Consider the following 16200-nt stretch of genomic DNA (forward strand, 5'->3'; position numbering starts at 1 on the left):
GGTAATGACCAGGAGGATTCCGAACATAACAACATTTTACATACAATTGTGGCAGAGCTCGTGGATTCATCAAGCGAATCAGACGACGAGATTTATCAACTGCTTGCTGGGAATTCTGACAGCGAAGATGCTGCTGTCATTGAACAAATTTTAAAAGTTACTCGACGAACACCCAGAAATTGTATAAAAAACTACTTTGAATGTGTAGTACCCACATACACCGACAAAGAATTTGTTACACATTTTCGTATTACGAGGGAGCTATTTAACAATTTAGCAATGAAATATGAGGGAAGCAACGTATATAGAAATCTGCGCTCCAATAAGAGATTTTCAGCAGACAAAAGTTTAGCTTTGTTTCTGTGGTTTGCCGGCCATGAAGCGTGCAGTTTCCGCGACTTGGCCGACCGCTTCGATCTAACAATTTCTAGCGTTTCCCGTACGATTGAAAGACTGACAGTTTTCATTAGTAGAATGAGCCCAGAGTGCATTAAATGGCCCAGCACTCAGAGAAAGCAAGAAACCGCCAATTATTTCGCGAAGTTTAGATTTTCAAAAGCACAGGTAAAAAATTTTAAAAATGATTGAATGTTATTTGTATTTATGAACTTTTCTATTTTAATATAAGGCTGTATAGATGGGACGCACATTGTAATTGACCCCCCTGCTGATCGCAAAGACGATTACATTGATAGAAAAGGCAACGTGACACTTGTAATGCAGGCAATTTGCGATGAAAGGAAGAAGTTTCTAAACGTTTTCATTGGATTTCCAGGATCAAGCCACGACAGTTGGGTTCTCCAAAACTCTCCCGTATTTAGGAATTTATCATTATTATGCGGAGGTAATGATTTGAAATCATAAATGTGTTCACGTGTATGTATATAAAGATGCGTATTTTGTAGACTATTATATACTAGGAGATTCGGCTTATCCTTGTAGTGACTATATAATAACACCATTCAAAGACAACGGACATTTAACTAGGGACCAAAAATATTTTAACATACAACTTAGCAAAGGCCGTGTTGTTGTAGAAAATTCGTTTGGCATATTAAAACAACGATTCAGGCAACTATACTACTGCAAATTGAGGGGAATGAAAAAGTTGTGCCATTTCATAGGAGCATGTTGCGTACTACATAATATTGCCAACGAAAACGATCTAGAGTTTATGGACGAACACATTAATAACGAATCCATTGGAGAAGTGCCTAGCAACGAACCAAATACAAGCAACCGAGTTCGAAACCAAATTTTATTTGAAATGCGTAGCAATAGACGTTAATAGAATTTTCTAAGTACTTCATTTATTTATGTAAACTTCAAAAAATAAAAAATAAAGTGATTTCTATACCTTAACCTATTGCTTCAATTAACACTTTGATGTGTAAATAAGGAAAGACATTGTAAGTAAATATCACCCATAGAAAAATAAATAGGTGTGCAACATTTTGGCAAGTTTGCACTATATAAATCCACATTTCAAACGCAGTAATAAATTAGAACAAGTAATTTTTAGCAAAAAAAAAAAACAGACTTCAACTCTCATATAAAAAAAATATATTTTATATATATATATCTCATGATCCACTGATCGGATCTCAACCAGATTAGTATGGGACCACCTCTGAGAAACTACCTTTCCGATGCAAAAACAATTATCGATATCGGTTGACGTGGTCCAAAGTTATGCGGTAACATACATAAAACAAAAATATTCCGACGAACTGATAACCTCCTCATTTTTTGGAAGTCGGTTAAAAATTATAAAGTTTCGCAAATTTTCACTAAAATATCGAACTTATGATTCGATATTTTAGTGCGAAACTTTATAATTTTTCTAATATTACTACTGCCTTTAAAATGTGGATTTATATATGTTTGCATATGATGACCTTAAAATTTATAAAAAATGAAAATTAAGGGCCGGTTACTCAATGTCTGGTTAACACTAATCTGCGGTTAAACATCGTTATCGACGTCTTCGACTCCATGCATATAACAGGGAATCGGTAACGTCGATAACTATGTTTAACCGGAGATTAGTGTTAACCAGACATTGAGTAACCGGCCCTAAGCCTAAGACAAATCAGCTATGCTTTTTTGCAATTGCTTCTAAAATTTGGAGCTGTCTTTGCTCTCTGTTTTCCTTTCTCTTCTCCCTTTCCTCTTTTTTCTTTAAAAACTCCAACACTTCTTTGTGGTATGCCTTCCTCTCCTCCACTATATCAGAAATTTTGGTTTCCATCCGGTCAGTAGCAGTTTTTCTTTTTTTCGCTGTGGAGCAGCTCGGAATATCATCTGCATGAAAAGAAATTTATTGAAAATGTAATTAGTATCAAATTTTCAGTTACTGCCAGTAACTTATGTAATTTTTTTATAAAAAGTTGGCTTATAGTTTAACAAAAACCATAAAAGTCAAAATTCGAAACTTTACATTTTTTAATTAGTTTTTATAAAAATTTTTTGTGAGAAGTGGGCCACACCGTTCACAAAATGAATTGTAAAAAATCAACCATAATTTGTAGCTACTTCAAACTTGCATCTTATACTGGAAATTTTATATAATTTTCCTAGTTTTTGTACAAAGTTTCGAATTTTGGTTTTCATGGATTTGCTGAGGATATTGTGGAAATAGTCTTGCATTTGCATTCGCAAGTTTTGTGCGTAATAACATGCCACCATTGCATCTTATCGTTGAAAATTTACAAATGCACCGAATATACAAATGCAAGAGCACATGCACAAGATCCTGAAGAGCCCTTATATATAGTATACCATATGTAAGTATATCTTATACGATGTACCTGCAGCGGACTGTTCTAAGTCTGAAGCTCCATCTAAACTTGCGCTAGTGTTCTCTGGTGCATCGTTGCTCTCCCACAGGAACTCAGGATTCAAAGATCGTTTGTCGCCTAGAATGGCATCCAGCTCACTGTGGAATATTAAGAATAAATAAATTAACTAAGAATAAATAATAAATCAATAAATTAAGAATAAATAAAAAGTAATAAGTAAAAAGTAAAAGTAAAAGAATTTTGTTAAACGACAAACGCATAAACGTAGTTATACTAACCTTTGGTAAGGACACGTAAGTCTACTTCTACCGCTCTGCCTGTTGTTAAGTATGGTTTTTTTATATTGCCGCTCCAGAGTCCTAAATTTGTTTTCAATTTGAAAGCAATTGAAACTATAGCCTTGCTCCCCCATCCTCTCTTCAATGATTTTCCACATTTTGGCCTTATTTCGGAGTGCGGGTGATTTACCCACTTTAGGCCGAAGTTCTTCCAAAAGGGACAGCATTAGCTTTGTGGGAGCTTCTAGCCAGGCCTGTTTTTCACCTGGCACAATGGGAACGTAATCTTCATCTTCATCTAAAAAAGTTAATCCGCATTAATATTAAGTGCGTATGTACATATGTGTACAGCAAGAATGGGAAATGTTTAGTTATTTGTACATCGGTTTTTAGGTGGGGCGGAGGGGGAGGTGGCATGGCCCTCCAAACCCCCTCTTAAACAAAAGAGGATAGTCCATGTTTTATGAAAAGTCACCACTGCCCCCTGTACTCCCACACAGACCCCTTGGGCGCGTTTGTAAATAGAGGAACCTTGAATTTTTGCTAAAGGATTATAACGCTTATTAAGTAGAATGTAGAATTCTCCTTCCTGTGTTGCCGAAGAAGAGGGCTGAACACCTTTACAGAGATATTTCGTACATATTTTTTTGTGTTTGACAGCTCAGCTCGGAATTTTGCAAAAAGTACCGCGATTATTAAAAAATTATTGTACAGATATATTCACTTTTTGTTTTTAATAAAGCGTAGACTCTTGTCTACAAGTATGTGTAAAAGTTTTTTTGTTTCGGGTCACGCGTTTAGGCACAGCACAATCCAAAATCGTTGTACAAATAACTAAACCATACTGCAAAAATACTTAGTGTAGAAGAAGTCCACGCAATAGCTTCCTAAGGTTGCAAGCTTCTAGAGACTTCCTCTGGAAGTTCTGTGAAATAATAGGATCAAATAAATACATTTATAATATTTACTAAATATACACTATTTACCTCTTTGGGAAAAAACTACTTCGCCATACGTTTCGCTTTGTGCCTGAAGCAAACTGTTGGCCAACTTCCGCATATATTCTTCATCTGAAAATATTTAATATATTACTCATATTTCACTTAAATAATTGTACTTACCATTTTGAATCCTATTAAAGGTTCCAGGCGTCACGTTTACGTTTAATTTATCATCCATTTTCTTCACACTTGTAATTTGTAAACAAACCGACTGACGTTTTTACAGGAAATAGTGCTTTTTGCGTTCCTATACACTTCTGCATCTGTTCTCATGTTACTCTCATTTGAGAGCGTAAAATTGTAGTTTGACAGTTCCACAGGTTTTAGTCCGAAGTTCAAAGGAACAGACTAAATATGTAATCAACTGAAACACATAAAATACTATTTCTTATTAAGATCCATATTACCAAAGCCAGCTAGTTGCTGGAAATGCACATTTCGAAGAGTCAGAGTCAGTGAGTATTCCTGTAATAATTATCAAATTTTATCATGTTTTTCACATATTAATTTAATTGTTTGTATTTCCCAGAGCGACCAAGGATTTGAAGTGCCTGGGCCTAGCGGTGGTAGTATTGGAGCCAGTGTTGCCAGGTCTTCGGCATGAGAAAACGTCCCTTTTGTTCTGAAAAAACGTCATTTCCTACCCAAAAACGTCTTTTTCAAATGTATGCACACAGAATTGTTCTTATTAAACTTTTATTGTATATAAAGGTACATATCGTCGATTAAAGTACAAAACCGCGTATCGTCATTCTGCAAAACCGCGTAACTCACATTTTCTGCCAAAAATTGAATTTGCTCACACAAGCTCTTGGCTCAATCATTATCCATTCCTCCTGAAATATACTAGCCAGAAATGCGACCATTTTGAAATATGAGTGTTTTTACTCTCTAGAAAATAATTTATGCGACCTCACATACGCGGTTTGTATTATCTTAGCACGCGGTTTTGCACTTTGTTGATACGCGGTTTTGTACTTTAAGCGAAGATATGTACGTAAAGTATATTAAAATGTCTTTTCGACAGAGCACATGTAAAAATTCAATGTAAACTGGTTTGAGATCGTTAATATAAAAATCATTTTATACATAGGTAAATACATTTTATTTAAACGTTTTTAAGACACTTTTTAAATTTAAGTACATACAAATATAAAAATATATGCATGTGTACATATGTATATAAATTCATATAAACAGTTTATGTAGAAATAATTTTATGAATACATTTCGAAAAACTCAAGCAAACGCTTATTAGGCTTAAAATTAAAGCACGAACATTTATTTAATTTCATGAGATTCTGTGTAATTAAAATGTCCTCTAGCATTTCATTATCAAACGATTTCTTTGATTTGAAACTATTTGGTAAACACATTATTTGTGGTACAAATCTTGAAAAAACCTGAAACGCCAAACTCTGTTCGACTCGCTCTATATTTAAAATTATTTTCCAAAAGTTTTCTATGGTTAATAGTTGGTGGTACTAATATAAGGCCGACAAATTAATCGAACACTTCGTGGTTTATACAAACTCTTACAACTAAACTTAATTGTTTCTTATAATAACTTGCATACCTGCTTAAACTGATGACGTCCAAGTACGTTTTTTACCACCGCTGTGTTTTTCTAAACATATTTTTTATATTTATTATGTATTTTTAGTAAATAAAGTAAATTTTTATAATTATCACGCACTTATATATGTATACGCACATTGTGAATACAGAACTGTTGATTCAACCATGGTTTCACACTGACATTAGAAGAGTGCTGCCACAGAGAATAGTTTTTATCGTACCCGTTTTCCTGTTCAGCGTTGAATTAGTAGTAAAGGGCGGTATGGGGTCATATTCCCCAATAAAAACTTTGGCATAAGTAAAGAATACCTACCGTTTCGATAGAGAAAAACGAGGAACGGGGTTTAATAGAGTTTTAAATGCTGATACATAATAGACATCACTGGGGCGCCAGCCCCAGTTTAACCACTCAGAAAGGGAATTCTAGTTACCTCATCCTTTCCCAAGGTCACATCACTGGCCGCCTACGCAGAAAGGTGTTCTGCGCAAAAGTACTGTGGCTGGTGTAGCTGGCTCATGTTCATTTTTTAATTTTTTGCTGACATTTGCAACCCCCTTTTAATGGGTGCCACTGTCAAAGGCATATTAGCTTTAAATTGTATTGTTTTTAATCAAAGTACCGTTGTTTTCTTAATCTGTTTTGGTACTTTTTTCTTAATTCTTGTGTTCTTATCTCAACAGTTGGGTGAATTAAGTGCATTTTAAATACTTTAATTAATATTTTGATTTAAATTTTAGAAATGAGTGAGACACAAGCTGGCATGTTTTTCTTCTTTTAACTTTTTACTTACTTAATTTTACAACTTTTTATATATTTTCTTCATCTCGCAGAACAACGAAAATTTCTATAAATTTATGTAGTTATATAGATAATTAGATACTATTCGGTAAAAATTTCGCTTGCAGTAATTTCTACGTGGTAAGTGCTTCTCCACTATTTGCTTTCATAGGGATTTGGATACCTTCCTCATTGAAGTAGTAAAGAAAATTCGCTTAAGTGCCTTTTTCGGTTAAGTGCACAAGTTTTTCGTGCAAAGAAGGATGTGCAGCTAAGCAAAATATACTGTATTCACTTCAAGGATGCTTTTTTAGTACGAACGCGGTCATTTTAATATGCGCGTAATTGAATTGAATATTTACCAATATACAGTACTTTCGTTGACGTTTATAGTAAGATCAATTACGTTTCTATTTGATTTTAATATTTTTTCCCCTCAGTTTATGTTTCTCTTCTTCTTATTTGGTGCTGTTACCGTCTAAGCGACGCCAACTGACGCCAATTGGAAATGGCAAGTGAAGCCAAGTCCTTCTCCACCGCCTTTATCTTCCTCTGCTACCATCAGCGGGTTTCGAGTTGAATACTTTCAGAGCTAGAGCGTCGGTGTCCATTCGAACGACATGGCCAAGCCAGCGACACAGTATATAGAGTAATAAACCTTTTTGAGTACTCCTCGGGGGTAAAATGTGATCAGGGTTGATAATGAGAAGGAGCCTGAATTTTGCTGATGCAGAGTTGCATGCAAAATTACTGTGGTATGAAAGGGAGCAATAACCGTACTAAGGCAGAGTGGCACAGGTAATTTTGTAAACAAACACTTGTCTTATCATTTTAAAAAGATAATTGCTATTTATTTTCCAATATTCAGACATCCAGCTCGTAACCAGAGGCAGGGGCTTGTGAGGCTCACTAAAATTTACTCATCATAGTGGAGCAGCTTCGGGTAATGGATCATTAAATGTGTTGGCTGAACTTATGACCACCATACCAACGCAGTCTCCAACCAAATGCGTGTCTTGAATTAATACGGTAGCAATTCATAGCAGTTGCTATTGTATGTGTGTATGATTCATATTTGTAACATTCTATACTTTGATGTTAAGTATTTTTGACGAGTTCCGCTCAAACTTGGGTGTGCTTAAAGATTTGTCTGGGCGGATGCGCTGGCAGGCATTGAAATCTCTATAACTAAACAAACCTTTTTTTGGAATAAAGATTAAAATATATTCGGAAATTTAGACTTTTCCTTGATAAATTCACAAAACTCACGCTTTTAATAAAAATACGATGTGAGTTTCCAGTTTATAGAAACACAAGCGTTAATTACCCTATGCGACAGTCAAAATCGGGATGGGATGAAACCAACGGGAAATGTTATATCGGTCAAAAACAAGTTATACGTCGCCCGGCGTTTCGCTGGGTCACGTCTAGGAATCGAGATATATATATAACTATCATATAGGGGAAATTGTCACCTTTGGTGGACTTTTTTTGACATAACTCGTGAACCACTAGTCCGATTTTGCTCAAACAAATTTAAAAAAATTAAAAATTACAATTCCTTTAATCTGTTCATATAACGTTTTTCTATATAATCAACAGTTTTGCCGGTAAAAATAAATGTATGAAGAAAAAAAATATTTTTTGCCGGACTAGTGGTTCTCGAGTTATGTCAAAAAAAAAGACCACCAAAGGTGACAATTTCCCTTATATGATAGTTAATAACTTCAAATCGATATATCTCGATTCCAAGACGTGACCCAGCGAAACGCCGGGACACGTGTAACTTCTTTTTTACCGATATAACTTACCCCGGTAGTCTGAACCCTTCCCGATCACTGACCCCTACCATTTGTCTCACAGTGTTATTAACTATTGATATTATTCGTAATTAAGCATTGATATTATACTTCATAGGATGGTTCCGTGCGCAGAAGTGGAGAACGTTTGACTGCCATTCACCTGGGAGTGGCCAGAAGCGATTTTTGTGCGTACGGTTCAAATCGCAGCTCACAACGTCCGGATATTTATATCCACGTATCCTCTGGGTAGCAACCAAACACCCGTTTGGGAGCGAGCTAAAGTGAGACGGCGTAAAACTTCGCGTGCGCTGGCTTTGGGTCCCGCCACGTTAAAATCCCGCCCAATGAAAAGAAAAAAACAGCCTCGGATGAGACCCCCTTTTTCTGATGACGACCACGGCAAACGCATAAAGGACTATGATTTAAGGGTATGCACCTGGAATATCCGGACCCTTAATAGGGAAGGTGCCTCTGCCCGGCTGGTTGATGTCCTCGGGAAGACAAAGGCTGACATCACCGCCATCCAAGAAATGCGATGGACGGGGCAAGGAAAAGTAAGCGTGAAGCCTTGCGACGTCTACTACAGTTGCCACGTAAAGGAGCGCAAATTCGGTGTTGGATTCGTGGTAGGAGAGAGACTCCGTCGCCGAGTACTGGCGGTCACCCCGGTGGACGAACGTCTAGCCACAATTCGCATCAAAGCTAGATTCTTCAACATCTCGCTCATCTGCGCCCATGCAGCGACGGAAGAGAAGGATGAGGCGTCCGAGGATCTCTTCTGTGAGCGCTTGGACCGTACATATGAGCGCTGCCCCCGACACGATGTCAAAATCGTGCTTGGCGATTTTAATGCCAAGGTGGGCAAGGAAGGGATCTTTGGCGCCACTGTCGGAAAATTCAGCCTCCACGACGAAACGTCCGATAACGGACTGAGGCTGATCGACTTCGCCGGGGCCCGAATATGGTAATATGTAGTACTAGGTTCCAGCATAAGAACATCCACCAAGCTACATGGCTGTCTCCAGATCGAAAAACGAGAAACCAAATCGATCATGTTGTGATAGACGGAAGGCATGCTTCAAGCGTTTTGGACGTACGTACACTCCGAGGGCCAAACATCGACTCGGACCACTATCTTGTTGTAGCCAAGATACGCACCCACCTCTGTGCAGCAAAAAATGTGCGCCCAACAATGCAAGGAAAGCTTAACGTCGAAAAGCTGCAATCATAACAGACGGCCAATTTATTCGCCACTCGACCCACACACCTGCTCTCTGAGAGCACTCTTCAACGATCCGACATACGCGAGCAGTGGAACCACATTTCCCGATCATTAAGTACCGCCGCCGAAGAAGTAGTTGGATTTCAGCGAGCCCGAAAGAACAACTGGTACGATGAGGAATGTCAAGAAGCCGCAGAGAAAAAAGATGCCGCCTACAGGGCCACGCTGCGATCGGGCGCAACGCGAGCCATGTGGGACCGTTATAGGGAACTGAAGAAGGAAGCGAGACGTATTTGCCGCAATAAGAAGAGAGAGGCCGAAATACGTGAGTGCAAAGAGCTTGAGATGCTGGCCGACAGGAAGAACGCCCGAAAATTCTACCAGAGGGTTAGGCGACTTACGGAAGGTTTCAAGACCGGGGCGAACTCCTGTAAGAACAACAATGGCGACCTAGTGACCGATGTCCAGAATATACTTTAATTGTGGAGGGAACACTTTTATAACCTACTGAATGGTAGCAGCGCTGAAAGTAGTGAAGAAGACGAACCCGAGTCCCCAGTCGATGATGATAGAGTAGCTATCCCACCGCCTGACTATGACGAGGTACGAATAGCGATTACGCGGCTGAAAAACAACAAAGCTGCTGGAGCTGACGGCCTGCCAACCGAGCTATTCAAGTACGGCGGCGAGGAGCTGATGAGGTGCATGCATCAGCTCGTATGCAGAATATGGTCAGATGAATGCATGCCCGACGACTGGAATTTAAGTGTGCTCTGCCCAATCCACAAGAAAGGCGACCCCGCCATACGCGCCAATTACCACGGAATCAGCCTTCTAAGCATAGGTTACAAGGTCTTATCGAGCGTATTGTGCGGAAGCCCACCGTCAACGAGCTGATTGGACCTTATCAGTGTGGCTTTAGGCCTGAAAAATCCACCATAGATCAGGTATTCACAATACGCCAAATCTTGGAAAAGACCCGCGAGAATAGGATCGACACACACCATCTATTTGTCGATTTCAAAGCCGCTTTCGACAGCACGAAGAGAAGTTGCCTTTATGCCGCGATGTCTGAATTTGGTATCCCCGCGAAACTAATACGGCTGTGTAAAATGACGTTGAGCAATACCACCAGCTCCGTCAGAATAGGGAAGGACCTCTCCGAGCCGTTTGATACCAAACGAGGTTTCAGACAAGGGGACTCCCTTTCGTGTGATTTCTTTAATCTGATGTTGGAGAAGATAATAAGAACCGCAGAACTGAACCGCTCAGGCACAATACTTTATAAGAGCGTACAATTGCTGGCGTTTGTCGACGACATCGATATTATCGGTAAAAACAAGGGCTACGTCTGTTCTGCCTTCTCGGGATTGGATAGAGAAGCAAAGCGAATGGGTCTTGTGGTGAACGAGGACAAACCGAAGTATCCCCTGTCATCACACAAACAGTCAGAGCATACGCGTCTTGGCACCCACGTCACTGTTGACAGTTACAAGTTTGAAAAAGTAGACGACTTCGTTTATTTGGGAACCAGCATTAACACCAATAATAATGTCAGCCTTGAAATCCAACGGAGAATCACTCTTGCCAACAAGTGCTACTTTGGGCTGAGTAGGCCATTGAGAAGTAAAGTCCTCTCTCGTCGTACAAAGATCACACTCTATAAGTCACTCATCATGCCTGTGCTGGTGTATGGCGCGGAGGCATGGACAATGAAAGCTTTCCTTTTTGGTTGTTGTTGTTTCCGACAGGGTGGGTGTATGATGTATTATGGAAGGAATTTCCGTCATCCCTTGTCAAATTTGGTTTGGAGACAAACCGGTTTCGGCGTTGTGCCATCTTCAGTGTCATTTTTCGTTCTGCATAATTTTTGTAGGTTGCTCGTATTTATACTCCTTGTTAACTACCTCTTTCTTTTGTTAGGTACGTCGTAGTTAACAAGGAGTATAAACACGAGCAACCAACAAAAATTATGCAGAACGAAAAATGACACTGAAGATGGCACAACGCCGAAACCGGTTTGTCTCCAAACCAAATTTGACAAGGGATGACGGAAATTCGTTCCATAATACATCAGACAATGAAAGCATCTGATGAGGCGGCTCTTGGAGTTTTCGAGAGAAAGATTCTGCGAAAGATTTACGGACCTTTACGCGTTGGTGATGGCGAATATCGCAGACGATTTAACGATGAGCTGTATGAGCTTTACAACGATATAGACATAGTGCAGCGAATTAAAATTCAGCGGTTCCGCTGGCTTGGCCATGTCGTTCGAATGGACAGAAACGCTCCTGCTCTGAAAATATTCAACGCGGGCCGCGATTCTGGTAACAGAGGAAGAGGAAGGCCTCCTCTGCGTTGGAAAGACCAGGTGGAGAAGGACTTGGCTTCACTTGGCATTTCCAATTGGCGTCAGTTAGAACAGAAGAGAAATGACTGGCGTGCTGTTTTGGACTCGGTCAAAATCGCTTAGGCGGTGACAGCGCCAATTAAGAAGAAGAAGAAGATTATACTTCACCTACATTTAGTTCATAAATAACATAATTATATATATTTTATCCTCGAAAATACCTTTTTCTACTCATGAGGCGAAATTCCCCACAGTAAGTGTTGCCGTGCGCGCAAAAGGAAAACGCTGCACACAACCCAAAAGTAGTTCCTCCTCGGGGACCGATTGGTGAAAAACTGCGAAAATGTTTATTACTGTACATATATACTGTGCCAGCGGAGCCGCTGTATTTTAATTAGCTGCACTATTTCCATGCCTTTGTAAAGCCCATACAGCCAGTGGCAGATTTGAATATTTGTCACCCCTAGGCAATTCAGAATTTGCCGCCCTTTTTCCGATAAGAGAAATATTTTGAGGTAAGAGTACCAGTTTTGGAACGATTAGCAGTAAATAGTAATATTCAAATGTATTTTGTTTACTATACTTTTATTACAACTTAAGACAAAAAAGTGGTATTCGCCTTAAGTAAAGGTTTTTAACTTTTAAAGAAAGCCATCATCAACAAAGTTTTTTCACCTGATAAGTTATAATTTCAACAAGTAAGAAAGTCTAAGTTCGGGCGGAGCCGAACATTAAATACCCGGCGCAAGTATTAAATATATGTTTTCCACCTTTCCGAAAGCTACCGCTACATGATAAGCCGGGGTGTATACATTTAAGTAAATTAGCGTCCTTAAATTTCGAAATATTGCAGTTTCAAGCATATCTGACATTTACCGTTATATGAAAAGCGGCCTCAATTTTAGTCCGATTTCAACAATTTTCAACGGTTTGCTTTTATGTGGCAAGCACAATAACCATACCGAGCTTGGTACAAATTGCTAGAACGGTTAGCGAGATACATATATGTGATCACAAGTGGGCGGTGCTACGCCCATTTTCCAAAATTTTGTCATAAACGTATTTCTTGGTAAAGAATTGTTGCAATCATCAATTTTGAATAAATTAGCTTCAATATTTACTGATTTATCGAAGATTTTGTATTTCTCGAAATTACCGTTATATGGGATGTGGGCGTGGTTATTGTCCGATTTTAGAAATTTTCGGCCAGTTGGTATGCTGTACCAGGACCAACAACTGTGCCAAGTTTGGAAGAAATTGGTGTAGCGGTTACCAAGATATACACATGTAACCATAAGTGGGCGTGGCTACGCCCATTTGCCAAAATTTTGTAATATTCTTATTTTTCGTCTAAAACTCATTGCAAATATCAATTTTGAGTGAATTATCTTCAGTAGTTACTAAAATATCGCAGTTTTCGTTTTTCTGAAAATTACCGTTATATGGGAGGTAGGCGTGGTTATTGTCCGATTTTTAAAATTTTCAGCCATTTAGTAAGCTGTACTAAGGCCAACAACTGTGCCAAGTTTGGAAGAAATTGGTGCAGCGGTTACCAAGATATACACATGTAACCATAAGTGGGCGTGGCTACGCCCATTTGCCAAAATTTTGTAATATTCTTATTTTTCGTCTGAAACTCATTGTAAGTATCAATTTTGAGTGAATTATCTTCAGTAGTTACTAAAATATCGCAGTTTTCGTATTTCTTAAAATTACCGTTATATGGGAGGTAGGCGTGGTTATTATCCGATTTCGCCCATTTTCAATACCATCCGTCCCACGCCCAAAAGAAGTTCACGTACCAAGTTTCGTTAAGATATCTCAATTTTTACTCGAGTTATCGTGTGCACAGACGGACGGACGGACGGACGGACGGACGGACGGACAGACAGTCACCGCTTAATCGATTTCTCTTTTCATTCTGATCATTTATGTATACATTTGTCTATATCTGTCTCGATTCGTTTTGCCTGTTACAAACAACCGTTATGTGAACAAAGTTATAATACCCTTGTGCACAAGTGCGCTCGGGTATAAAAATACTGTATTAGTATTTTTAAATATTATGATTTAAATAATATCAGAAATACTATTTAGTATTTACAAATACTAAATTAGTATTTTTAAATATTAAATTTTAATATTTTTTATTTATTAGCAAGAAAAGTGTAAGTGCAGTCATATTTCAAAAAGAAATTGGCTCAATTCTTTTTTTCTACAGAAATGTAAAATATCGTTTCATAACTCGCACTCGTTCTAAAAGGGGTACTTCTACCTCAGTTTGATAATTGTATTTCTTAGTATTTGAATTATGGTTCAGTCTTTATTTAATGAAATACAGGAAGAATTACATATAATAATGAAAATTATCACAACTTAGGTACTGCTGAAGAAGTATTAATGAACACATTCCATTCACAGTGCTTTGCATCTTGATTTTTCAGCCGCGAATTCGCGGATGATTTCTTCACAATTCATGGACAGAAACAATTCTGATTCTATTGTTAACATTGCAAGAGCATACAAATTTTCGTCTCAGATCAACGTTTCAACTATTTCTTCACACTGTGCGCAGGCGCGGCGTCAGAGTCATTACGCGCGAATTTGAGAAGTTATGCAAGTAATGACGATTGCTATGTATTATAAAAACATAACAGTGTTGCCCTATTTTCTGATTGCTTAATTTAGTTTCAAATTTATGTCTTAAAATGTACAAACACAGATTCTACTTTCAGTGCAGCTAATTTGGAAAAAACAGAATTTGTTTTTCAACTCAAATTTTGCCGCCCTCTAAATTTTGCCGCCTTAGGCACTTGCCTATGTTGCCTTTACGGTAAATCCGCCACTGCATACAGCTCATCGTTCAGTCGTCTGCGGTACTCGCCGTCGCCAACGCATAAAGGCCCGTAAATCTTCCACAAAATCTTTCTCTCGAATACTCCAAGAGCCACCTTATCGGATGTTGTCATTGTCCATGCTTCTGCGTCATATACCAGCATGGGCATGACAGAGAACGTATATTTACAGAGAAGGACCAAGAACGAATCAGCGTGGAAACTGTCAAATACCAACAAAACTGGCGAAGCGCATTTTAAGAGCGGCCAGCCAGAGATAATCGAATTTTAACAGAGCCCAGCCAGAGGCAAAATAAATTTAACAGAAATTGGCTCATCAATGTAAATGGATTTTTTTCTTGTTAGACAACGAAAAGCAGATGGCTTTTTGCGTTTTTGTTCTTAAAATTGGTTAATTACTTAAAATAAATGCATGCATAGAAGTCGAAATAATTATTAATTTATGTATTATGTACATATTGTGTACATCCATATGTATGCGAGAGATACAATTGTGTGAATCTAAAATGTGAAAGTTATGCAAATATGCAGTATGCAATTGGCAAATTCGTTGGTGATTTGCCGTCGGCATTTGGGTTGAAAAAATCGGCTTTTACTTTTTTATCGATTCATATGGTAGATGCTACGCTATTTTCAACGCAACAAACCGCAGTTTTCTAGCTGCCTTAGTTTTTCCCCAAATTCACTTTAAAGATGGATACGTTGACCAAAAAACGCAAATGCGCACTGTTTGGTGATTTGGTGTCGGCATTAAAAGCGAAGCAAATCGGTTTTTATATATTTAACGATTCTAATGCTAATTTATAGACACGATATTTTCAATGCAACAAACTGCAGTTTTCTAGCTGCCTTAGTTTTCTCACAAATCCACTTCAAAGATGGATACATTGACAAAAAACGTACAAATGCATTGATTGCACTGCACGTGTTAATTTCAAAGTTGTTTTTGTCGAGAAGTTATTTATATTGAAAAAAACTGTGCATTATCATTTTTCACTGCTATACTCGTATTATATGTAAATAATGGGGCATATGCATAGTTAAAATAAAGCCGACACTAAAGTTAGTTACAGCTTTTTCATATCACTTTCAGTGGACCAGGCATCTGTGAAAAAAAGATGCAACTAACTTTCTTATTTGGGACTGACAAACTTACAGCCAGTTTCACCAAATTATTTAAGTGAAAATTACTTTAATTTCGGTTTCACCAATCAATTTTAATTTTGAATTAAGTGACCTATGCTCTGCACTTAAATAAAAGTTAAATCAGAATAACCACACTCAGAGGTGTTACACGTTTAATCACCTGATCATTGTGCATCTGCTGCTTACTTGTATACCAGCCCTGCTTTTACAACACAGCGTGCCAAAGCTTTCAAAAGCTCTCAGTACAAATGAAAGCGAAAGCTAGTCCTAGTCTGTTTTACAACCACTTTTTACTCACTTAAATAAATAGTTTATTGAAACTGAAAATAATTAAAATGAGATTTACTGGCCGTCTCCACAGGATAAAATTTATTGCTGCCCAGCTGTCA

At 38.2% G+C, this 16200-nt stretch overlaps 2 protein-coding genes across 2 annotated transcripts; both read left to right on the plus strand.

Moving 5' to 3' along the window:
• LOC118741569 lies at positions 1-588 on the plus strand (the record flags this gene model as incomplete). The annotated part of the gene is given in 1 exon segment (XM_036473568.1): positions 1-588. A coding segment is annotated over 1 exon segment (588 nt), but the record flags the coding sequence as incomplete, so codon positions are not given.
• A 41-nt stretch (positions 589-629) lies between these two features.
• Positions 630-1428, plus strand: LOC118741625 (putative nuclease HARBI1). Its single transcript, XM_036473613.1, has 2 exons — positions 630-844; positions 906-1428. The coding sequence occupies exons 1-2, from the start codon at positions 718-720 to the stop codon at positions 1286-1288; spliced, it is 510 nt and encodes a 169-aa protein (XP_036329506.1). The 5' UTR covers positions 630-717; the 3' UTR covers positions 1289-1428.
• Positions 1429-16200: the final 14772 nt, after the last annotated feature.

Source organism: Rhagoletis pomonella, unplaced genomic scaffold (genome assembly GCF_013731165.1).
Source record: "Rhagoletis pomonella isolate Grant_MI unplaced genomic scaffold, Rhpom_1.0 Rhpom_scaffold_00006, whole genome shotgun sequence".
Taxonomy (NCBI): Eukaryota; Metazoa; Arthropoda; class Insecta; order Diptera; family Tephritidae; genus Rhagoletis; species Rhagoletis pomonella.

Bases quoted from the DNA above. Each gene is read 5' to 3' on its own strand.
- LOC118741625 (XM_036473613.1), top strand. From the start codon at position 718: ATGCAGGCAATTTGCGATGAAAGGAAGAAGTTTCTAAACGTTTTCATT. The intron at 845-905 runs GTAATGATTTGA...CGTATTTTGTAG, and splicing joins TTTATCATTATTATGCGGAG to ACTATTATATACTAGGAGAT.